At 44.5% G+C, this 26741-nt stretch overlaps 1 protein-coding gene across 1 annotated transcript in view; it reads right to left on the reverse strand.

Annotated features, from left to right (window-relative positions):
• Positions 1–26523, reverse strand: part of FABP3 (fatty acid binding protein 3) — a 49277-nt gene extending 22754 nt beyond the window's left edge. Inside the window, exon 1 of the mRNA XM_078681900.1 lies at positions 26388–26523. Within this exon, the coding sequence (XP_078538026.1) occupies positions 26388–26460 (73 nt within the window). The 5' untranslated portion in view covers positions 26461–26523. The remainder of the gene's footprint in view (positions 1–26387) is intronic.
• Between the last annotated feature and the right edge of the window lie 218 nt (positions 26524–26741).

Genomic DNA, 26741 nt, shown 5'->3' on the forward strand with positions numbered 1-26741 from the left:
GTCATTTACAAAACTTGGGTCTAGCATTTGTGTCTGCCTGCACAAGAAATGAATGAATGAATTTGTACTTGTGACTGTGACTGTCTGGTAAGTGAGTGCACTGGTGGTCTCTGTTTTCTGAAACCATATATGAGTACAAACAGGACTATCCTACAGTCCCTCAGGATGTAACTATTTGCACAAGTGTGCTTTATGAAATTTAACAAAACACTACTTACTTTAATCCGGGGTTGTGCTGTTTTACCGACCAAACGTGATGGCTGCTCACACAACACTGTTCTGGACTGCTTACCACCTGACTGTCTGAAAGTACACGATAGTGCTCTTGTGCATGCACAGTGACTGCCCAGCGGGGACCAGGCTGTGAATGTCAGCTCTGTCACTTTGTGAAACGTTGCCCGTGCAAAGCTATTTCATGCCAACCTTGTAAGCAAGCGACTGGCAGGGCAAGCATGAGAGAGCGGGCATTGTTGGCCAGTTCAAGCGAGGCCGCTAGCGTACTAGATTTATTAGAATATCAACAAAAGATACATTTACAAACACCAGATCTAAATAGAACTAATTTACATAGTCAGTAGTTTTCCTGGTAATCTGGCATGGATCCCACTCGCCGGCATCTACGTCGGACAACCCCTTGCCTTCCTTCCCTTCCCTTCCCCTCCCCTCCTGGTAGATGTTCAGAAGCTTATATTCAGCTCCCTCAAAGCCCATATCCAGCTGTTTAAAGAGGCAGAGGCAGGTGGTCAGAAGCAGGACCAGACTGCCATAGCCAGCACCATGCATCTTCCTGGTGGGCCGGAAGGGTGGGAGCTGGTTTTGGAAAAGTAATGGCCTTTTTTGTTACTGTGAGCCAGTCTTGCAGCAGTTCTGCAATATTGGCCCCCTGTATCAAAAGTAGCAGCAGTGTTTCCATCCAGCACCCCAGCACCCCTCCACCCCATCCCCACCCCCATCCCTGGGGCCAGTCCAACCTAATTTCCAGGGTTGGGTTGCTTTCTCAGTCTGACCCTGGTCAGAAGGGTTGCTTGAGGGACTCTATGACACATGTCTGGTAACAAGGATCAAGATTAAAAACTACAAACCTCAGAGGAGCTGAACATGGTAGAAATAGACAAGCATCGTCACTATGTACCATACTAACAAGCCAAGAGGCATTGATCCATGTCCATTGTTTGTTGACCCTCATGCTACGATAACGGCCCTGCATTTCCATACAGGAGATTACCTTTACTGATTTACGGTGTTATATGCCAGTTTTTGTTCGTAAGTGGGTAGATGGATGTATATCTACTTCTTGCACTTTGTAAACGATACAGTTGAAAACTGAATAAAGAATTGATATCAAGAGGCATTGACCAACCAGTCTGCATCAATAGGGGGTCTTCGTCTCAAGTTTTTATTATTTTTTTTTATTAAGAACAATAATAAGGCATCTGATAGACAATTGGTACAAACTCGTCTCAAGTTTTAAGGGACGTCAGAGTTTAATCTGTTGATTTTTAGGGTTCCTTAAACAAAGACGTCTAATTCGACACCGCCAAACCTAAATTTATTAGGCATCAACATTTTTCGTGTCTCATTGACAAAGGACCACCACTGCTGTAAATTTACTAACCAGCAGTGCCACACTATGTGCGCCTTTACCCAGATGACGGTGCCTCAAAGGAGTACTTGTTAATGCTTGGCATCTCCTCAGAAGAGTTGTAGGAAAGAGGCAAGTATGGCTAAACCACGCATCCCTTTACCATGCGACTTGAACCACAAATGTGTCTTAACCACCATTCCTTTAACACGCAAGCCTTTACCACACAATTTCGTTGTAAAGACAAGATTGATAAGGAGACATGTATGATTAAGATCGCTACTACCCAGACACCTCTACCTAGGCTTCGCCCTAAAATTCTATCCCACTACCTCATCCCCCGGCGTGAGGCCTAAAACCTGCCTTGCCCTTAAAACTACCCCTTCCCCTTCACCTGCCCTGAGGTCTAAAACCCTGCCCCTACCATAAATTACCCCGACCACAGCCCCCACCCTGAGCCCTAAAACGTACCCCCATGCCATCCATAAAACTACCCAAACCCCTTCCACTGCACTGAGGCCTATAACCCTGCCCCCAATTGAAAGAACTACCCTGACCCCCCTGCCCTGAGCAAAACTACCCTCCACTCCTAAAAACTCCCCTAAAACTACTCGGATCCTCTCCCCGCCCTAATTCCTAAATCCTGCCCCCTTCCCAAAATTACCCTGACCTTCCCCTCTGCCCTGAGCCTTAAAAGCGACTCACCCCTAAAAACTCCCCCACTCCCAAACCCAGCCCCACTTACCTGTTGACGTCCAGAGCTTCCTGTTCCAATGCTTCCTCTCCCTCTCCCTCTCCCTCTCTCTGCCTTTTCGGGCACTAGGCTGCTATCTGCCTTAACCACTCATATGAGTGGTTAAGAGAGATATGTGGTTCAGGCAGGCGTGCTTGCGCTTGCTTTGGAATGGGAGGCATGGCTCTGCCCATGTCATTCCAGTCTTTTCCCCCTCTGAAGAGCTCCTAACAGAATTCAGCCAGATCCTCCTTTCTGCACATCCCCAAGAAGTCATGACTTGTAGCCCAAACTACTTCTCGCATAGCGGTGGAACCCCTACCTATTCGCCCTCCTTGTGCAAATGAATTAGAAAACACAAAGACTTTAAAAAATGCTGTGTGGGTTGGTTACAAAGGCAAATTATCATAGAAAAGCAATCCAGTCGCCTGATCCTATGAAATCAGGCCTAGTTGTACAGCACAAGAGAGTCACAGCTAAAGCATGGGCCCCTGCCTCCCAATCTCTCACCCCCATGGAAGGGGAGGCTGGGCACGAGGCTAAACCTTCCCAGAACTAGGGTAAAATGCAGGCAAGATGCAATCCAGCAGAGTTCCCAATGTTCCAAGGAGATCGGGAGCTGGTCGTTAATAATTCAGTTGTAGTATTCAACAACAACAGCCCTTAGATATTTTGTCAGCAAGGCATCTCAAACATGGCGCAGTATTGACACAACACAGCTTGGCAGTGGCGGCTGCCTCTGAACGGGGTAGTGAGGCGGGGGAGGGATAAAAACAATTAAGAATAAACTTTCCTGATTTGCCTCTCCCTCCACCGCACGCCTCTCCTCTGTCTTCTAGTCTTCTTCAGGGCTGCTGCCTGCATCAGAAGCACCCAGGCTTCCGGTCTCTCCCAGCCAATCACGATACTTTAGTCGTGATTGTTCTGAGCGGCCTGTTTGGCCGCTTAGGCAGTGGCTGGTGAGGCTGGGCATGTTCTCAACGGGGCTGTGCAACACAGCCCAATGGAGAACATGCCAACTATGCATGGCTCTTTGGCCGGCCCTTGAGGGCTGGTCAAAGCGTCATGCGCATGTAGGGAGGGAGTGCAAACCACTCCATCTCTTTCTGCAGCTAGCCAGCCCTGCCCCGCCCGGAGTCGCAAAGGAAAATAAAATTATAATACTTCTTGTTATTAGCATTTTTTTTTACCGAGCAGTGGGGCGAAGCTCCTCCACCTTAGGAGGAGGAGCCGTCACTGCAGCTTGGCAATTAGCAATACGTTCTGGCTTCACATTTTTGGTGACAAAGCTTTGGTGTCCTCCAAAGTATGTCTCTTTGGCATCCTCATAACTCAAGAGCCTTGGGGGGCTGGACATTTTAGCTGTGATATTCTGGGAGCCTTGCAATGGGTGAGCCTAGGACTTCCTGTAAACTGCAGACGGATCTTGTGTTCAGTAAATTGATAAAATGCTCCCCTTCCTTTGGAGAGAAGCAAACACCTTACATACGAGATCGCTTTTGTAGGAGGAGTATCATGAAGACATAGGGGCTTATTTACAACCCTCTTGCACCGTCGCTGCGTCACTTATTCTGAGAATGAGTCAGAATCCTACGCCTCCCAGGGGAGGCATAAGGAGGCGAAACGAGGAGAAATACTTTAATTTCTCCTCATTTTTTCTCATTCTATGCAGCAAGCATGGAAAGAGGGAAACATCTTTCATGATTGTTTTTGTGCAGGAAGGTGTGCCTTCCTGCACAAAAAACAATCATCCCCGCAACGCCGGCACCAGACTTTGCATTGGCGCATGGCAGCCAATTATACGCCAGCGCAGGAGATAGCTTATGGATACATCATATTGTTTTACTTATGACACATTCCTTTGCTTTGAAAGTAATGCAGCACGGTGCAGCCAAATGGCGTGCGGCACCGCTCTGCGTTACTTTCTTGTAAATAAGCCCAATAGTGCTTAACACTGAGGGCCAAGTATGATGGCGATTTTGTAATGGAACTTCAACTAAATATAAGAAACGCACACAGTGGCCACCGTACATGTGCATGCATGAACAGTACCTCACACCGCAAAACTGAACTAACCACGTTACCTACAATGCTACCCACTACACTTTAAAACATGCAATAGTCACCAGAGCCTACAAAACAGCCCCACACTTCACATTGTGCTCCAAACTGGTACACATGATATATACAATGCTTACAGTGTGCCACAGGACAGATGGTTTATCACACAACCCAATACGGTACACCACAGAACAGAATACACTGTACAACACATGACGAAACATGTAAGACTGCACAACACATACTTAGCAGCACAATTTGCTAGACAGACAGCGTACTACACAGCACAAAATATCACAGTACACAAATGCACGTTCAACATGGCACATAGAAAATGATAGAAGATACACACTAAAAAATACTCTGGAAAAAAAACATGCCACACAATGTAGAACAAAACACACCACATAACAGAGTGCTGATCATAACAAACAACAAAACAAGCCGTACAGCATATAAAACGTTATCACACACTAACATGACCCAAAGCACATTTCATTCAATAGACCCGTTTAGTCACAAGATCAATTTCAAAGCAACACATCACATACAGCAAACCAATGACTACAGCCATTAAGTCTAGACAGTCTGGAAACGTCCTGTGAGGATGAGAGTCAGTATATGGTTTAACACACGGTGTGTGATAATTAAAGGAGCTCGAGAGCACGAGAAGCTGATGTGACCACCAGAAACAGTGAAAAACTGAACCAGAGTTTGCCCGGTCATCTTAAGGGAAGGTCTGGGTTAACAACTTGTATAGAAAACATTCAATCATTCTTTCCTTGTCAGAAAAATAGTTATGTACATAAAATAGGCAACTGTTGAAAAACGATATCAAATGTTTATGAAGAGTACAGCTAGATGATTAAGTATGATATATCTGAAAAGACATAGTGAGAACTTCGATGAAGCTCATTACCTTGTGAATCGATAGGTATTGAGATGAGTGATTCGAATAAATGAAGATGACTGCATTCAACATATGAAATCATTGTATAAGTCACTAGTTGTAGAGGGTGCCTGCAGATAGAGCTGCCTCTCACCAACCAGAAGATATAACTATTGCTTGGCGGGCAGGATGTCCCCTTTTGATTGTACCAACTATTTTCAAGACTAAGAGCTTGATTAATTCGGCAGATGTGAGACCCAGTCACAAATGTGATGGATATACCATTTTCTGTATTACACGTAAATAATGTCCTATGGCACTTATATGGCGAACAGCACATCCGTCACATTTGTGATAGGATATCCCATCCGTCATCCTTTAAATAAGGCACTAGTAATTTGGTTAAAGTTAGGGGTACGTGTAACAAATCACTCTGTCTCGCTGTTTGAATTATTCTTCTCTCTAATTTCAACTGATAGGGATGTTGACAATGAAACTGAAAAATTAAACTTACAAACTACTGCTTAATGTTGTGCATGCTTAACCCTTTTGCACAACTGTTTGCAAGATAAGCGCTGAAGCAACTCCTCAAGTGGGTCAAATCTCTTAAAATACTCCAAGAGTTCCAGACTGGCTTCTGCGTCTGCATATGTGCACAGTGCAGCTGTGCTGGTCTCATGGCATAACATGCTTTGCTTAGAAGACTGCACCACTGGAGTGTTACTTGACCTTGCCAACCACATATGATAAAGTTGTTTTACTGGGGCTCTGAGCTAAAATGGTTCTGAAAGTCCCCAGATATCCTTCAGAATTGAACACTGATAACTAACCAAAACTAAAACTAGCTAAATAGTCCATGCCATGTGTCTCCATCCAGTAGATATATGGGCCAGGCTGGGTCACAGAGGTGAAGAACTGAAGCATTAGACTCTTAAATAAAAGACCTTTCGACTCAATATTGGAGTGAGAACAAAAAGATGCTTCTGAATGACTTTAGATGGGAAAAAATTAAAATGAAAAGTTCCCTTAACGATTAACTGTTCATTTTAATTTCTCCTTATTTGAAAGTGTTGCATTGACAAGCAGCAGGCATTTTGCTCACAGTGGCCAGTCTATGCTTCCACATTTATAACTGAAAATTATTTTAAATGGGAAGAATTTGGATTTGATGAAGCCAATTACATCTATCCACTTAAAACTCCTCCAATTTAAACAAACGTATTTTACTTTTATAAATATAGCCATATGTCTACTGGCCACTGGGAGCAAGATGTCTGGTATTTCTAAATGTGACACTTGGAATGGGGGAAGATTTAAATGATGGGTTTTATGGAATTTATATAACAAAGTGAACTCTTTGGTTGAATTTTTTTCGACATAGTGTCAAAGTACTGAAATTTTTCCTATATTTTGAAAATGTTTTCAGAAAATTTTCTGCGCTTTACATTTCTCCCATTTAAAAAAAAATGGTTGTTTGTTTTTGTTATACATATAATGGTGCCACATATGCCGATATGTCCTGTGCCACAAGTACATATGACATAGTCTCTCAGTCATCCATACACATATATCCCATTCATACCACGCTCTCACAGACTTACATGGCAGCCCTGTTATAGGTGCCCCTAGTCAAAGTATTTTGTTGAAACCGTGGAATCTGGCTCTATGGACATTAGGCTTACGGTCAATTAAGATGGGCATGAGGGTATCGTGTAACAATGCGTGTGTTGCTTAGCCTTCAGTAGCTCACGATGATTTTCACTGATCAGAAGTAGCTCTCTCTACAGAAAAGGTTGGAGACCACTGGTCTATCTTTCTAGTTTTAGATAGCTCTATATGTCTCTACATACATACATATAACATTTAACATGTTGCTGGCTGCAGATCCCAGTGATTTCAATTAATTCCTCTCTCGACAGACAGACAGACAGACAGATTTGCTGTCCCTGAAGGCAGCAAGTTATCACATAATGAACGGTGTGAATATATTGCCTAGACTTTAAAGTGGCAAGTCTACTGTGACCTAAAGGAAGGAGTTTACTGCAAAAATTGTTACTCGTCTCCTCTTTGGAGCTTCTGCTAAGGAACGTTGCAACAACTTTTGCTGCTCCAGAAAAAACACATTCTGCTTTTGCAGTGCTCCCCGTCACATGATAAAACGGCAATTTTCAGGGCTTTTCTTGTGATTTGGAGCTAACACTAGCACAGCATCCTCCCATGACCTAATGGAAGCCGAGGGCCTGCCGCTACTTTGTTTCACGGTGTAGATGCTCAAGTAGAAAGTTTTGAGCCTGTGGCCTAGGAACTCTTATCATTTGAGATTGGCAGGCCCTAGAGCTGGTAGCGAAGCCTGTCTCGTGAGCGTGGCCTTGATCTATGTTGCTAACAGTTCAGCAGGGCGTTCACAAAATAGTAACATGAACATCACGAGTTGGACTTTTTGAAACATTCATGAAGCCTATTGTTGCACCAACGATGCAACTCGAAACACTGTGTTTGCAAGAACTCTGGAATCTGTACGGGCAGCTGATAAAAAGGCCTACTTGGCAGTTTAATGCACAACTATTGGATTATTGGGAGGTTGAATTGTATCGAGAAATAATTATCCGAGCAGAAAGAACGGTGGTGAGAAATGGCCATTTCTCCAGCTAGCTGTCTGTTACATTTCAATTTCCATTTGAGAGTTTTTGGGTCCTGGGAAAGACATATTGTGAGGCACTTTGATCAGAACTTTGAATTTATAACTAAATTTCAGAAACAGGTGCATACAAAAACAGTTCCAAGCCCAGGCTCCCAGGTGGCTGCCAGCCAAGAAGCAGCAAAAAGAGACAGCTAAAGACAGGAACAGGCACATAGTGAGTGAGGGGTGAGGTAGGAGACAGCAAGTGCAGTGAAATAAACCGAAAAGATTCAGTCTAAATGTAATTGACATTAACTTCCTAGGAACCCAGCGGTTAATATTTGCCAGGTCTGACATACACACCAAGCTGCTGGTCTGCGAAGTGTGTCCCCTGGCTGGCAGATTAAAAACCAATGTGTTTTTATGCGTACCAGGCCTTCTGACTGCCCTGGCTACTTTATCAAATGGCCCCTTAGAAGGTGTGGGCACCGGGCATTACTAGATTTGCTAGTGACATAAAAAGTCTATGAACATGTTTGGTGCATGGGGAGGCATATTAAAAAATGTAAGAATAAGCAGGTGTGTGGGAAAGCATGTACTTCTATAAACGTCTTTCTTAGATGCCCAGTTCTGAAGTTCAGACAGGATCCCTTCTTAACGCACATTCGCCCCAGAGAAAAGTATGCTGCTGATCTGAGTGATAACAGAATGTAAAGTGTTAATACATCTTGATATACTTTATTTGAAACGTGATACTTTTTGTTTTGTAATGGTTTCTGTTGAAAGTAAATGAAACATTTAAAGCATGCCAAGCACAACGTACACAGATCACAGCGTACCACTTACACGCCTGATGCTCCTAAGAGAGACAAAGACCTGGGGCAGAATTATTAAAAGTTTGCGCCAGTGCAAAGTGACACAAAGTGGTGCAATGTCTTGGCAGCTTATGTACTTTCCAGTGCGAAAACTATTTTGTACTGGAGAGGTGACCTTTTCCCAATGCAAATTGCAATTTTTGCTGCTTTGCGCCACTTTACATTAAGGGTGTTGAATGGGTGTGAAATGGTGAGATCATGGCAAACACCCAAAGTTTCTGATACAATGCTTAATCAATTAAAATAGACTGAGATTTGTATATATAAAAAAAACTAACACCTACTTGAAGCAGGCGCTAACTTGAAAAAAAATGTTATTCCTCCAAACATTTTACTCATTGGATTGTGCTACACTTTAGAGCACACATCCAATGTGCGGAATGTATCAGAATTTGTTTAGGCGAATTTTACTTTAATGAAAGAGAGGATATGTTTCCAGTATAAATGTTACACACCACTGCACCATGGTGCAAAGGTTGTGTGTGGCGCTAGGCAGTCTAGTCTGTTTATGAGCCAGTGGAGGGGATGGCAGGAACAGCAGTCCAATTTTAGGCCTCGCCTACCAGACAGCACAAGTTGTCTGCCCCCGAAATACATATTGTTCGCTTACAGCACACCCAATGAACCTGCCTCAGCTTACCATTGGTTGGCTCTATTGCCACTCTCATTTGCTTGCTTCTTATTTGTTGTGTTGGCTGTCCTCTCTCCAGCTCCCTCCATTTTCCTTCCACCCCGTGTCTTTCACCCACACAACCCGCTTAAAAAAAAAAAACTTTACAGATTTTCCTTTTTATTTAAAGAGCCAACTTGAAATGGTAAATAAAAATTAAAGGACCCCCGTCAATCTCTATGCACATGCTTGTATGGTGCATGCACATGCTTGGTGTGCGCACCTACAAAATGATACGGCCTACTGCATCATAGACTTTTTTTTAATTACTCTTTAGCCATGCTGAAGATCGGGGATGTTGTATAGCAACCCTAAAAACCAATGGCAAAGTCAATAGGTCCCAAAGGTGAGACCTATTGGCTTTGCCAGTGCTTGTTAATAAATATGAGTCTGTGCTTCTTTCTTCCTCTTGAACACGGCAGCACTGTAAGTTTGGTTGGTTGATATGCTACATTGTGCTAAAACTTAATAAATATTCCCTCTGATTGTTACCAACTGATTTACTTTCCAGTCTATGCTAGATCTGTCAACAACACTGGCTTCAGCATAATGTCTACTTCTAGGATAAAGTAGTCTCAACATGAGATGGTAAGTACCAATAATACCTACTTCCAACTCAGTGCCTACTTTGTAAAACGAGTAGGTTCCATATTTCTTCATAGAAAAGTGTGGTCTTTTCCATTCCTACTACCTGAGCCTCCCACTTCCACCAATCACTGCAGCACGGGCAATACCTGGGTAGGAGTACCACTGCATAAGAGACAGCCCAACACCACCCCACCATTGCAATCCCATGCCCAGATTACCATGTTGAGGTCCCCAATATTTTGGTTCTGGTGCAGTTGCTGTACATCACAGAAGGGCTTGAACTTGGGGTGGCGTGCTTTGCCCTCTGCCTTGGGTTGACTCCCTTACCTTAGAGAAAAATTAGGCAACGTCGTGACCGGAAACAGCACCCCCTTCTTGTGTAGACATTAGGCCCTAGATGCATTTGCCACTCTGCTCTGACGATGAAAAAATTGAAAATAGCATGCTCGTTCCATACCTAAAAAGAACACTGATTGCAACACCACATACCTCAGCTAAATGCTCATAAGCTCCAGACATGTTAGTACCTGAGTGGTTACAAGTTGTCTAGAGGTCTTAATGTCACCTACATAGACAAGTGAGATGTCCTCCGTGCACTCAGGACCACCTGGGAGGGGCGGCTGGCAAAGTATTATCCTCTGTTTGTTCTCAGTTGGACCTAGGTACCATGGACCTGAGGTGTCTGAAAGATGCCAGAAGTGAAGTGGCACAACAGACCCGAGATTTTACGTTAACAGCGGATGGTGTTACTGCGGGAGAGGTTGTGCAAATCTTAATACACAATCTCTAAAGTGTGGTGTGACATTGACACTAAAAATAAAAAATGTTACTTATCAATGGAGTATCTCTTGTCTTAGGTCCCCGCATCATTGTGATGAATAGGGCACATAGGTTGGGTCACAGTGACTAGTCTAGTAGGCCATAAATGTGTCACTGTAGCGTGATGTCTGGCCCTAAGCGGGCCTGCAAGAACACAAACCTTTTTTTTATTTATGTTGGGGCCAACTGTCTGCCACTATTGACATTAGTGCTAAAAGTCTCTGGTAAAATAAGTGTTGGCGCTACGTACGAGCAAACACCTAAACACATCAAGCACTGATAAAACTCCTCTGCTTCTCAGATATGCTTAAGCGTAGTGTATAGTGCATCGCAACATGAGTGGATAAGTACTTTATTTGAACCAGTGGTTGCTGGTGGTTGGCACCAGCACTTATTTCATCCTACAGGTGTTGTTTGAGGCCGTCCTGAATGTGGCAGCCCTGAAAGTCCCAGAGTTCCCACCCTATCCCATAACTGTACCTCGCCCAGGTATAGATCATGTCCTATCGGTGCTTCAGTGCCATTGTAGTGCGACCTCCATTTCCTCTGGTCGGGTATTTGACAGCTCATGGAACCTGGCCATTATGAGGATGTCCTCTAGTATGATTCTGACTTCTCGTAGGATTAAGCCTTGCAGTGTCGACAATCAACATCCCTGTAGGATTATTGCCCTTCCTTCTTTTGAGTGGTCATCTTCAGCGCGCGTGCTCGCTATTTCCCTTAGTCAGGCGTAGAAGTCATCTATTTATTATCCGTTTCTTTTTCTGTCGGTCTAGTCTCAATGTAAACCTTTCATAGTCTGGTTTGAGCTGGGGGTTGAAATGGGTGTAACAGTTCGTATATTCCCTGCTTCACTAAGTGGAGCAGGAGGGATCGGTTTGACTGTCCCACAAATTGCACTTGAGGCCCTCAAGTAGTTATTGAGGTGTCCCACCCAGGTTTCCTATCTGGGCACTGCGTAGCTCGGTCAGCCAGCTCGCTGAAGGGGGAGAGCATCGAGTTGTGTGTAGTGCCACGGCACAAGAGGTGGGCTGCAGCAGGTGCTGGCAGCTGTGCTGCTTTGAACGATGATACGATTTGCACTTCGCTGACCAGATTGATGAATACCTGTACCTGTTCCAATGAGCTTCTTATTTGGTTGTGTTCTCTAGGTAGTCAGTCTGTCCCCTCGGTGCTCAGCAGGAGAGAGAAGGTGCTTGATTCTGCTGCTGGTGAGTATGTGAAACAAACTAACAGCAGTGTCTGTTAATGGTGGGATCAGTTTGTCGCTGCCTATGGTATATTCAGTGGAATGTTTCTGTTTTTCCTTTACAACCCTGATCCTACCCTGGCTGGTGACTTCGTGCCTCCCTGGGCACCGCTGCTAGCGACTCTGGCCTGGACACAGGGTGTGGTGTTGTTTGGCCACCACACTGGGACATGCGGTGATTGCGGGCTGGCACCTCACGCTTCGCGGCCTTCAGTGGAGCATATATTGTGCCCCGCCTCTTTTCCCATCGCTCCAGCTGCCGCCGAAGCCCATTGATTGTAGTCTGGACCCCGCAGGGATCACCAGGATGTGTTGGAGTGAGCTCCGAACAGCCACATCCCCTTTATTACACCCTGTTGTGACCAGCTGGCCACGTTCTAGTGTTTAAAAGTAATGTGCTTCCACCAGCCACTCCTCGAGAGCTGGTTTCCACACTCACCCATCCCAGGTGTCACAGGTCATGTGACCCTGCTTATAAAAGGGCCCTGGGCCAGTTCCAGATATTATACCACTGTGCCTGTGTGGTCATTGTTACTGCATGGGGGCCTAGGGCCCCGACCCTCCCAAGCCCCCTGTTGTGCACAGCCTTAGGCGTGCTTGCTGCAGTCCTCCGCATGGCACAAGGACCGAGTAGCTCATTACAACCTTGAACAATGTATTCTATACGTCATTTAGCTGTGGCAATGTGTGTACAGTGTGTGGGAATAATTGAATACATATGAAAGAGTCTCTGATTATTCAACAGCGTTGAGAGTCTTCCAATAGCAAACTCCTTTGAAAGAGAGGCTGCCTTTTGATTATGCCATAAACGTTGTGGTTGTGTGTCCAACCTTTTAGGTATTAAGGGTGCATTTGACTGTGAAACTGACTGTGCAGTTTCGGTTGCCTTGAATTTGAAACCTGCTTGTCAAAACTAGCAGGTGGGTGGGAGATGAGCTACTTGTCTCTGTGTTCAACCGTAAATTAGAGTTTCCCTTTTTTTTTTGCTAATTGTTTCATTGAGCTTTCAGGCGCATCGTAGGATGTCCATTCATTCTAGCAGAGGCCGCCGTCGCGTGTCAGAATGCTTTTGCAAAGATCAATAACGCTAATACCAGACGGCTCATTGCCGCCCATGCAGTCCTCGCGGCCTGTCTGCTCATCGGAAGATGGCTCGGGAGAGACCAAATGCCAGCAAGGAAGGGGGGTCGACCCCCGCCCCACCTCCAGTAATTCGGGAAGCATTAAACATGCTCCCCGGAAACAGATGCCACGTCCAGGACTCAAATGGGCAAGCAACCCGAAGGATCATTTTAAAACAGCACCTGAAGCTTCCTGACCCATTGAGTGCAGTGGTACAGCCCAGTCTGGGGTGATATCCGAGGCTTTTCAGTGGCTGATGGTTTGTCTGGAAGGAGTGGGGGGGGGGTTGCGCTGCTATCGTCTGTGATAGAGATGTCATCACCCAACACCGAAAATGTAAAGTTCAAACCATTTGAAATTTTTATGCAGAAAACGTTCCCATTTTTTTTTTATTATCGACTTTCCTGACATTAAGAAGATTACATCAAATTTAGATTCGTGGTTTGTTTCGTTTCCAATGGGTTTCTTTTGCGGTTTAATACAACAACTTCGCGTGCTTTTGTGCCCTGTGTGAGCATTTCCCACAAAGAGTGAGGTTAATAGGCGGCAAGGCTTTGTGCTCCATTTTTGCGTTCGTTATTTCTTTAATTTTTACATTTGCAGTGGACTTTTACTGTAGGCCCGCTAGTGATGGCGAGTGTGGAAGTCTACGGGAGGGTACATTTACCCTTTGCCCTTAATCGCTGGTTGTGCGCAGCTGGGAGCAAATACTGATTCACGAAACTAAATTTAGACTTTAGTGTACGAGTCCTCTTTTTCGGTATTCACAAACAACAGTTTATGACTGCAGTTTGGGCCACTTAAACAGATAGGCTGTCTTATCTTTTTACGCACGGAGTTCTCGCCCCGTCGTGAAGTTACTAATAAATCGTAGCTTGTGAATACCGAAAAAGAGTACATTTACACAAAAGTATATGTTTACCTTTTCAAGCAGGCCCTGTGTTTGGCCATGTTTGCACCGCTTAAGTGGCCATGGAGGTGTCAGGGCACAGCTTAGTATAGGTTACAGGTGTAGCATTAGGCTTAGGGTGTGGTGGTGCTTAATTAATAAAATAGTATGTGCGTGCCCCGGATGTTTCTTAGAAGTCCGGATTTGGCGCTGCCTAATACCTGATGACCACCAAGACTCTAGTCTTGCTTTCCCCTCCTGCCCCTTTCATCCACCAACTCTCCCTGACCCTTTTATCTCACGTTTGTATATTCTTTTTTCATCCCTGCCTTTTCCTTTTTTGAGTTTTTTCGGATTTATGTTCCTCCTTCTTTACCCCATGTTGCCTTTCTCTTTCTTGTTCTGGGTCAGTCTGATGATTAAAAATATGTCTGAGTCACCAAAAAAGACAACGCTTTTGGGCCCCACCTGCATAACACCGGCTCATTTTAGGTACTGGTGAGGGCTAGGGTAAGAGGATGCTTTGGCTTAGATTTGGGACTATAGTTAGTTTCAGTTTTAACACTAGGCTTAGGGTGGGGCTTACAGTGAGGCATAGAGTTTGCTTTATATAAGGAGGCCTACAGATTGGATACAGCTTAATTTTTTTATTAATCTGTGGTTTATGGCCTACGGCTAGTTTTAGTCTCAGCATCAGGCATGGGACTATTGTTAATTTTAAGGTTAGCATTAGTCTTAGGTTTCAGGTTCTTTCAAATCAATTTTGTTGCCTTATTTTTTTGTTACACAGTTCAGGATTAGATGATCGAGACTGTAGCCATGATCACGCAATCATGTTTTAGGTGTTTAAATGTTGCGCATTTATGGTATTTGAGGGGCCTATTAGACACAACTTGAAGTTGTAGCCTCTGCACACACATGCAATAAGGGCTCGATATGCCATATTGGGGCAAGAGCGTGTACACTGTGATTGTTATCTCTCTCCTTAACAATGTCAAAACCCTGCTGCAAGCGACAAGATTACTTGTATGCTTAATAGGAGGACCTATCACCAGAGGGTGTTCCCTCATTGAGTCAAATGAGGGAATCCCTTTGCCTCTGCGCCCTTGCCGTATTATAAATGCGGGTACAGAGTCTAATAAGCTGTCAGGAAGCCCACTGTCAGTGCACACCCTGAGAGCAGCCCTCTGGAGGGGGGGGAAAGGGGTCTTATGGACACCCGAAATTCCCTTGCAGGTGGATGCAGCGAATGACTCCATCCTCTCTTAACCTGTTCCGTGCTGGCGTCGGCCAACGGCCGTCACGAGCACTACCTTTGTAGTGCTGTGCACGTCCGTTGGCCGACGCGGCCCCTCCCGCGCACGTTAACGCCCGCACCGCTGCGGATTTTATGCCGTGGTTAACGGGTTAAAAGTGCAGTGCACAGTGAAACACGGAGCGGCCCTTTCAATTCATATTTGACTTGAATGTGCTGCCCCTTGGGAGCACCACATTCAATGTAATAGGGTGCACTTTCCTTGTTTGCGCGGGCACGCCTGTTTTAAGGTGCACCGTGGCGCAAACTGCGAAAGTGCGCCCTATGTGTAATAGGGCCCCAGGGTGGATCAAGGCTCTCCAGGGTGGGTGGAGTTGACTTCCAGTTTGGAATTCTCTCATGCACCCTTATGTACTTCTCTGGATAGCTAAAGCAGAATGCCTGCTCAAGTGTCTAAAATACATCTGTACGTTTATAACTGCTAAGTTGTAACCATTTTGGGACAGGTGTTCTCTGCTTTTGATCTTTCTAAGGCCTGTACCGTGAACACCAATGTGTTCAGTAATAACACCAGTCATTTACAGCACTGCGAAGCAACCATGTTGTGATAACAGGCACTAAACAAAACACACACCGCTTATCTTTTCAAGTGTAATCTCAGAAAACAACTCATGGCTATAAATAAAAGACATTAACTGCAGAGCTATTGATGCGTACCTGCCGAGATATGAGCGGTCGTGCTATTTGAATAAAACATTCTTATTACTGTTTCCAAAACATTAGCTGTAGGGTGATTTGAGGGCGTGGCTATGAGATATTGTGGAAGCTGCCTCTTCCCTACCTTTGCATGTTGTGCATAACGATTCCTGCCTTGAATGTGTCTCGTAGCTTGGAACCTGTATGTCCAGCCAAGTTCAGGAAAAGGTAGGGGTGGAGGTAACTTGCGTAATTCTGTGTAGCGTAATGATGAAGAATTACCCAAGAATTCCGTAAGATTATGCTGGAATTACGCAAAGAGTAAGTCTGCATTTAGCGCTATTTCTTAGCACAACAATACCCCTTGCATCCAAAATTGACATGAGGGTGCATTTTGCGCTAAAAAATAGTGCTAAATGCAACAGAGCATGAATAGTGAGCGCAAGCAGCCTCTCGCAAACACTAAATGGGCTCTAGGGTTAGGATTTCCCCCAACCTACTAATAGCATTTACCACTATTTTCTTAGCGCAAAATGCACCCATCATACATTTAGCACTAGTAATAAACAGTGCTAAGTGCAGCAGAACACAATTTTGGGAGTAATTATCGGTAGTGCCACGTCAAAGAGTAATGCAGAATTACCAAATTACTCCAATTACTCTGGTGCAACTGAAATCCTGCCCAGGCCTAGCAAAGGGTCAGATGTTCATAGCTGTCCTTGATGAAGGAGGATAGGCTGTGAGCATTACTGAGGGAGGATCTCTGGATGGCCCCTGGACATGCATGTGAAAGAACACTGTCATGAGCTAGGTTATGTCCATATCATTGGCATAACCATCTGGGGATGGGTTATGTGCACTACCATCTCCAGTTCACACTGCTTGCACTGATGGTGACATTTTGCAGCACCCAACAAAGAGAAAACAAACATTTGCACCTACTGAGTAATTAAAAGAATACATTTTGCAACAATGAGTCGGTGAAGCGGTCGACACAAAAATTGGACAGGTGCCAGTGAGATCTATTTAAGCTGGACATGTAAGCAACCTATGCAAATTGGCTCTATCATATAACAGCAAAGGGTGCAGACAGAGTTCTTTCTTACAGAAGCAAGCAGATTGGGAGAGCTCATTGGTACACAGAAAGAGTCAGGTGGCATCTGCCTAATGTCACCAGGCACAACATAGAAAATGCACTTTAATTTGAGTCTATGTTTGCCCATTATTATTATTGTCTTCTGTTTGAATTAAGAGTGCACTTGCATGGCTGTGAAACACCATATTCCTCCCTCCCAGGTAATCTGGGCATTTAAGAAAAAATTGTATAGTTTAAGACGGATGTACAAGTGGGTGAGGGGTTGGGTTGACGGCTGGACGGGTTGGTGGAATAGTGGATGTGAGTGAGTAGATATATTCCTCGGCAAGTACATGGATTAGTGAGTACTCAAGATGGATAAGTCAAGTCGAAGGATTTATGGATGGTTGGGTAGGTGTTACAGGGATAGGTTAGTTCTTGTATGATTAGGTGCTGGGAGGGATGGATGGAGTGTCTGTCCTTGCATGAATGGTTCAGGTATGGCCGGAGGAACATGAAAGATAGATATATAGCAATGCTTAATTTGAACAGGTGCTTTCAGGTGCTCAGCACCTGCACTTCTTTCACAGGGCCGGGTCTACAATTTCTGAACCTGCAGGTGGTGGTCTCAATATAAATTGTTCAAATCAAAATAAAAAGAATAACATACATTGCATGGTGACTGGCTGGTAAATGTTCATAGGCAGGCTGGCAAAACAATTAGAGAGGTGAGAGGATAGACTCTTAGAGCAAAGACTTAGGGGACAGACAACAGATCAAGGTTAGAAGATAGAGACTGAGGCAGTGAGAGTGTTGAAAGTGGGGCTTACCGGAGGAAGACGTGAGCCGTGCCCTCCTTGGCAAAATTGTCAGCACCTGCACTTCTTTTTTTTACAAATTAAGCACTGATATATAGGCAAAAATATTCAAAAGACAAAATTGCAGTGCCTTGTTGGATATTTGGTTAACACTGACCGAATTTCATATTCCAAATGTTCAGTTCAGACTGCATATTTAACTTTATGAATCATTTTCTAATGTAAATGTGTGTGTAATGCTTTTAGTAAACCAATTATGAGACCGAAAAAAAAAAAACAAGTAGATGGAAGATAGTCCGGCGTGATGTTGAGTGGCATGAGCATGGCTGGGTAGAAAGACACGGACAGTCTGAGACACCGGCAATAGAATTAGACCACTCAGGCAATGAATACATTTGGGATACCTGAAGAGAGTGGCCATGCACTTGAACATGGAAACCAAGATTATGAACATGAATTTCTCTATCTATCTATCTATCTATCTATCTATCTATCTATCTGAGCCAGTGGTTGCCTGTGGGGCTCACCAGCACTCATTTTTGGGGACCCATACTTATTTTTCCCTCATCAGATATTGACCACGAACAAGAGAGAGAAAAACACACAAATGGGAAAGAAGGAAGAGAAAGAAGTCAAAACGGGCAGGTGGGGAGAAAGCAGCCACCCGCAAGCATGACATCCCTAACAGCACTGCTGGAGCAGAGCTTTAAACACCGGCACTCATGCTTTTAAAAATGCCCTAGAGTGGCAGAGCGGGTGGGGGGGGGGGGGCGGGTGCTAGTAAAAAGCACCACTCCCGCTTTTGTTACAGGGAGCCGATATTGCAGCACTGCTGCAAAACTGGCACCCTGTAACAAAACCGCCCCCACTGGTACAAAACCTGCCCCCATGGATACAAAACCTGCCCCCACAGGCACAAAACCGTCTCCCACAGGTACAAAACCGTCTCCCACAGGTACAAAACCGGCTCCCACTGCTCTGGCCCACCCGGGAAACACCTGGTGCCCGCTATGGCCAGTCTGGCCCTGGGCAGCAGGCATAAAGGTGGCTATGGAAATACGCGTTTCTTTTTACTTTTTACTGCAGCAGGCCTTTAAATAATTATTTTAGCTCTACGCAAAATACAAACCAGACCTGTTGGCTTTACCTATAGTTGTTCATGTATCTGATTCGCTAATGAAGCAGACTTTTACTTTGGGACCCAGGTCTATTTTCTGTACCAGTCCGACCCAGATTGAGAGACTGTAACATGCAGGCAGCTCCCTGGAATGCAATGGTCTAAATTCTGGAATGCGTCAGTCTAAAGGTAACTGACCCCCACGCCCCGCCCAGCCACAAGAGGTTTGTGAAACTTTTTAGAAACTGAATTATTCAGATTTGCATTTAAATGAATTTAACACAGGGAAGCTGTCTCAAATGTACACTATCAGACATGGTCAATCACCAAGCCGGCCTGGACTGGTATCTCCCACTGTGTCATGAAGCTGTATTTTCCTTCTGTTAAGCAAACTGAAGTAACTGAAAGGTGACACTCAGCCCTTTATAAAATGTTGCAATAAACAGTAAATGCAGTGCTGAATTTGAGCCCTTGGTTTCTGGAGCTCGACACCGGCACTTAATTAGCAACATCGGCACTTATGACAGTCTGCCACATGGTGGCGCTGTCAGTCTAAAACCTGGCTATTTAACCAATAACTTCACCTCACCACCGCTATATCTCTGCTCCTAGACTGTCATGGCGCCGGGAAATCCTTTTTGGGTAGCTGTTGCGCCTTATAAATTCAATTAATAAATAAATAAATTTAGAGATGAGCACAACAACAGTTATTTATTAATTCCGTAAACATTTAAAAAATGGCTAATATGTGCGACCCAAGCCATTCTTATTGCTTTAGGGGTGTGGAAGAATTTGAATTGTCACACTTGCAGGAGTGTGATGGTTAGTAGCTGTGGTGATGCAGTTATTGACAGCACCAGCAGGGGGATTGGCGTGGTGGATGCTGCAGTGGCCTCTTGAAAAGGGCCCTGACACTTAATTGTTTACACATTAAGCACGGAGTAAATAACCTGCAGATTTGAAAATGGCACCTCTGCGGTAATAATCACATTAGGGTGACACATACAGCAGCCTACCCACATCATTACTGGGCAACATGCCTAGTCTTCAGACTAGAAGATGGCCCTCCACCTAGTGACAGGAAAGTCGTATTTTTATATATAAACCAAAAAACACAGACAAAGGAGATAAAAAAAACTGACCAGGAAGTTGTTTTTTAAAGTATGTCTTTTTTGTGTATGTACTCTCCTTTTAAGACTGAACTAATAACAAGGCACGTTGGTAATGATTCCATTTTTGGGATGTTCACCCATAGGCATGATTTCGAGCTACGCAGAACACTCTGCCTGCTTATCAATGCTTAGGTTTTTGTGCACCCAGACTCACTGGGCGTGGAAAAACATGACTAGATATTTCTGGCTGGCAGTTGAGACTTTAGCTTCAGCAGCCATGTCTCATGGCTCCTTTTCTTCCTAAAAAATAACAAAACTTCCCTTTACCTCCCCTATTTCCGCACCCCCACCCTGGGTCCCAGCCCTCACAAACAGTCACAACGTGGCTCATAGCAGGTGGTAAATGTACACAGAAAAAAAAAACATCGAATTGTGATTTCAGTGTGTTTTTATACAAGAAAAAAAATAATCCGTGCACTGTAATTCATCTTTTTATGGGGTTTTTGCTCATAATTGACCATTACTGAGGCAATTTTACAACAGGGAAACGTAAAAACATATATGATTTTACTTTGCTGTAAAAAGTCATGGCACCGTGCAACTCGTAAATAAGGCCTAAGTGTTGATGTGATCAGCCCTGTATGTTGAGTCTGTGTACAAGTAGACAGCACAAAGAGATAAAAGGATCACATATTCAAACTGGACAGAACGAAGGTAATCATATGAATAAATCTACTTCATCTTTTCACAGTACTAATAAAATATATTGAACACAGAGACAGCTCTACTCGGGTACTACAGTAGCACTGGCGGTGTAAGGCCTTTTCTTGAGGTCATGGGACAGCCAGTGGTTACTGGACAATACCTTCTGTGGGTTCCATCATTAATCACTGATGGACCACACCCCACCCCACATACTAATGTCCTCCAATAGGATAGCCAGATTACTCTCTCTGTACCCTTCACGCTCCTGTGGTTTATGGACTTGCAGTAAATGAGAATTCCAATTATTGTTTGAGGGTTTTAAAGCTGGTTAACCGCATATTAACGCATTGTCCAGTTCAGTGATGCACATTTTAAAATGAATATGCCATTTAATTAATGGTAGGCCAGTAGGACAGTCATATTAAGTGCAAACACAATAAACAGAAAGTTCTATTATAGGGATGTTCAAAGAGAGAGTCCAAAAGGCTTTATATGCCAGGTTTTCACAATTCCAAGATAAAGGTGATTTACATATAATGAATAAAAATGGAATTAATTTGCATAAGCAGTGCCTTTCTCAGAAAGGTTGGCATGGATTCACTCTGTGGGAAAACAAGATGGACAATGCTGTGCTTTATGGGAAATCCTCTAAAACGGAGTAAGTTGTGAAATTATAAATAACAAGGGCCTTATAGACGGGGCCATTCTATAGTGAAAGTTCCATGTGCGCTTGATTACTTTGGAAGACCTTGGGGTGCAATCTTTTTTTTACTAAGGCATTGTTGGCATGCCAATGTCAATAGAGCAATAGTGCCTAGAAAGCAATTCATCAATTCTGCGCAGAACTAGGTTTTCAGCACATCTGGATGCAAAGAGTGATAACTTCGACGGTTTGATCCCAGGTGGATAATATTCTGTCAAAATGAATTCCGAAATCAAGGGTCCCTGATGTCCCCATGAATTATAATCCAACCACCAAAAAGAAGAGGGCCACCAAGAGTGTGAATGACAGATGTAGTGTTGTGGTGGTCAGGTTTCCAAGAATTGAAATGTCTTGTCAATGGGGCCACCAGGCCTGTGCCCATGTTAGTGAACCCAGATTAGAGGAGCTGTTATGGTGCCAGCTGGACATTCCAGCTGTTATATGTTTCAGAGGGAATACAGATGCCGGGTTTGAGTGAGCACCAAAAGAAAGCCTCCTTAGGGTGCCACACCTCACATTTAAAAAATAGATACACATTGGACCCTCGGTTTAGTATGGGGGACTGGGAAACTGATTTATCGGCAGGTTTCAATTGGTGTGCCGAGCAGTGGTACCTCATAAACTTCATTGGATTGAGAGTGTTTTCAGATAATTTTAGAATCAGAGGAGCTGGGTAAAGAGAAAAAAAAGCTGTGTCCCTCATGAACTGGAAATGTGGTAGTATGATCTCCAACAAGAGTCGGACGGGGCGTGGAGAGCTGTGATAATGAAGTCTTGCCACACTGGTAGCATACAAATGTGTGTTTATTGTATTCAACCATCTTGCTGTTACAGATGCCCAATGGGTAGTTTTGGAAAGACAAGCCACATGCTTTCATGGCTCTGGGCATGCAAATTCCATGAGATGGCCAGTACGCTGGTCTACATTCAATGGGACTCGTTCCACATTCCCTACAGGGCCTGCTCCCTTCCACATCAGGCAGTACGGATGTACGTTGTTACAACGCAGGTTGTAACAACGCATACCTTTACCACGCGGCCGCTACAACGCAAGTCGTTACCACGACTTGCGTTTGAGGGCGCAGATTTAGGATTTTTATAATTTTATATTCCAACACCAGTCCCCGTGGATACTAGGGAAGGTGTTGGAATATAAATTTATAAAATTCCTTATCCCACAGCGCCCTCCAGCGCAAGTCGTGGTAACGAATTGCGTTGTAACGGCCGCGTGGTAAAGGTACCGCGTTGTGAAAACTTCGTGGTAAACGTTGTTTACCGGCAGGGGATATCTCTCTTCTTCCAGGACATGTTTTTTTTTTTTATTTCAAAAGATTTTATTGTTATAAATACACAAATGAAGATACAGAATATAAATAAAGTGATACATTTGAGAGCAAACAAACAGACCATCAAAAGATGAACTACAAAAATAATTCATATGAAATGCATCCCTATATAATAAATAGAAGTATTCTGCCAGAAATAAAAAATATGCATTCATGAAGACCAATCAATTTAGCTTATATGCAAACCATCTACAAATGTATCACTATCAGCTGACATAGTCAGAAGAAGAAAGAAGCAGAAAAAGAAAGAAGAAAGGCGAGAATAAGAGGGAGCAGATGGAAAAAAGAGGATACAGAGAAAAGAGAGGGGAAAAAGGAAAGAAGGATTTTCCAATGAATAATCCTTAAAAGTAATGAGTAAAACCAAACAAACAAGACGTCAATCAACCAGACACACAAAAGAGATATTGGTCAACCAACCCCTGCGATGACAAATCCATGCTTCCAGGACATGTTTTAACACTGTGGTATCTGTGGCTTTTGTACTTGATCCAAACCTTGAAGGAAAATGTAGCTACTTGTACCTGGATAATGCCCCTTGTGCTTGTGCACAGAGCCTCTTCTCGAGTTCCAGAAGAGGACCAAGGTCCACTCCAGAAGAGATCAGAATTCGTCCAGCTTCGGAGGCCCTGTTGAGTAGCTAAGACCAACCACGGCCAAGCTCCCTTTAAATTATATTACTAGCGGTAAAAGGGTTACTTGTCGCCTGGTACACCAAGATAACAGGGATTTCTGGGCCGTAGGTCGAGGCGCAGAGTGTAAGTTGTTGCATTCACACAACGGACACACACAATCGGAGGAGGGAATAACACTACTTTCAATGTTCCCATCTTAGTAGAGAATGGTGCGTGTGCTTTTGACAAGGCCTCGTACCAAATACACACAGGGGCTTAGGTGCGTGACGCACTTATTAAAAGAAACGCACCGGAGGCGCACGGGGCTTGTAAATAAGCTCCACGGTGTGTCAAGTTCGGCATACACGTGCCGTAAGTACACAAATACTCGGGCCAGAGCGGGGAGCCCATTTTTGGCGACTGAAGAGATTTCTCCACGGAAGACCCGCAGGTATAAAAGTCAAGTGTCCCATAACGTAGAATAAAACGCCAACCGGCATCAGACTCCTCACAGCAATTGGAAGGCCGCACCCAAGTACAATGGCGGGGATAACATGGGCATGCAGCCGACCCGCAGAGGGGTGCTCCGCTCTGGAATGTCAGCGAAACATGGCGCACCCCCAGACGAGCCGAATATTGATTCCAAAGTCACGAGAAGGGGCTGAGCCTGGGAAGGCCTCGCTCGGTATTTGCTAGGGGTACATGCGCCTTCTGGGACATTATGGCTCAGCAGCAGCAAACTCGCTTTATCAACATGCAAGAGGCTCGGGTGCTTGGCTTACGCTGCAGGTTGCTCGCCCTCCCCCTCTGACTCTGCAGCGCGGTCCCTCCTTCCTGACTGTGCAGAATCAAGAACACATCACTCAGGGCTTCTGTGAGAGTGGGAGGCAGGGAGGAGAGGGTGGCTGGAAAATCAATTGAATCGGGAGGGACAGATGGCACAAAATGCCTCCGGGCGCCACGTCCTAATGTAGGGAGCAGACCCCCGCTCACAACCAGACGGAAAGATGAAATTCGATTGACCTTCTGCGTATCAAACCTTTCCTCACGGCAATACAGGGCATGATTATTTAAAATAAACCCTTCCATGCCGTTGTCCGGGGACTGATGCTCATTTCCTTTATAGCGTGCTCTCCATTTCTCCCAATATATTATATCTGGGGGAATAACACACGTGCACATTTTATTCTGGTCACAGTGTAGGATTTAGTGATTTTTCCTCAATTTGGAGCAGATGTGCGTGCGTGTGTGTCCGCGTGGGGTTGGGGGAGGGTTTAAAAGATGTACTCTTTAGCCTGGACAGGGTTCAACATTTTACGATGTTATTCAGCCTGATGCGTTTCCCCTCAATCCTCTTCTAGACCTCACATTTATAATAGTTTGCGGAATATTCTCTCTAACCTCTCCCCCAGGTCCTAATGTGCCTCCAGATGTACAATGTTATGTTAAAAATACTTGTAGAGCGCGCGTTCACCTATTTAAGGTGCACTTGAGTAGCGGGCTCATATAATGTTTGTGAAGAAACAGCGGAAGGATATTAGTGAAGCAAGGGCCTTTCTATCAGGGTGGTAGGGCTGAGATGTTACCGCTTTTATTTTTAATATAACACACCAGCGCTGAACCCCTCGGCGCTTTAGAAACCCTTTAATTTGTCCGTCATCTCCAAAGTGTTCGCACATCGGGTACCTCAGCACGTCTCGTTTTGGCCTTGGACGGGTTGACTTGCTCAGTTTTAAACCTCTATGTGGACTGGGTGTTTTCGTTAACCCAGGTTTTTATGGACGAGGGTTTCCCTCACACACCGCATCTCTTCCCTTAACTAAGCTGCTCGGTTGATAGACATACATACATAGATAGATCATGATTGGCTTAATCCATAAATAGCTGTATTAAAAATAAAAAATAAATTCTCAGAATGTGCATCGTACTGGTGAGTTAAACATTTCCTACCTATGCAATGTATATATTACAATATATATATATATATATATATATATATATATATATATATATATATATATATATATATATAATCGCTCTGTTTTCTTACTTCAAAAGAAACTCCGCACTCTCGGGGGCGCTCGAAAAACCTTTATTCCTCGGCAACCAAAAGCAACAGACGCGTTTCTGCAAGCTGCCTTCAAGGCAGTTTGCTGAAACGCGTCTGTTGCTGTTGGTTGCCGAGGAATAAAGATTTTTCGAGCGCCCCCGAGAGTGCGGAATTTCTTTTGAAGTAAGGAAACAGAGTGATTATATATTGCGTATTCCATAACCGCAAAATTGCACCCGCCCGAGAGTGCTTCGTGGAAAGTGGAGTTCGAGCGTATATATATATATATATATATATATATATATAGAGATATATATAGGCAAAGGGTTTTAAGGTTCGACAATGCTGTCTTGGTCTCTGATTTCTTAGCACACCACCAAACTCCCTCGCTGGTGCAGAGTGTACCCAGTAGCTGGTCCTGTGCCCTCTCAGTCTATAGAAAACCCAGATCCGCAAGATAAAGGCACAGAGTTCATGAAAGCGCCACGGTGCCACACTAATCATTGAAGGCGCTACGGATGCGGAACATAACATGCTATAGTGCTGTTATGTATGCCGCTGAATCAAATGCAGAATTAAATTGATAAGATTTGTATGGCAGCGTCCCTGCCCCCGCGGGCGGCGCCGAGCTGCTTTCTCAGCTGAAAAATAAAATCAACAGAGCTCGCAGATATTGATACGTCTGCACACCAGATTACGCACAGGGAAACATACCCGCCTTATGCATCGTTTAAGTCGCCTGTAGGGTAAAGCCGCCCGCGAGAGCAGATTCATACACGCATGTAAACGCAGCGCTTACCGATGGCTTTCATGTATTCATCGAAATTCTTGCTTTCCATCAGCTTCCAGGTCCCCACAAACGCCTCGGCCATGGTGAGAGAATGAATGGAGAGTGTGTGCGGCGAGAGAAGGGAGCAGTGTGTCTGCACAGCCCCTGCCGGGCCTTAAATAGCCGCCGCGGGCCACGTGGGGAGATTTAAAGGAACACTGCAGCGAGATCCCCGAAGAGGCAGAGGCAGCGGGAGCATGGGGCGGAGGGAGCCTCGCCCACACGGCCCCTTCGCCTTACCCCAAAGTATCTCCACCTCTAAAGCTATGAACCCTATCTGCAATCCCTAAACCTAACCCGTCTCCAAATCCAGATCCTAACCCG

This window comes from Lissotriton helveticus, chromosome 3_1 (genome assembly GCF_964261635.1).
Source record: "Lissotriton helveticus chromosome 3_1, aLisHel1.1, whole genome shotgun sequence".
Taxonomy (NCBI): domain Eukaryota; kingdom Metazoa; phylum Chordata; class Amphibia; order Caudata; family Salamandridae; genus Lissotriton; species Lissotriton helveticus.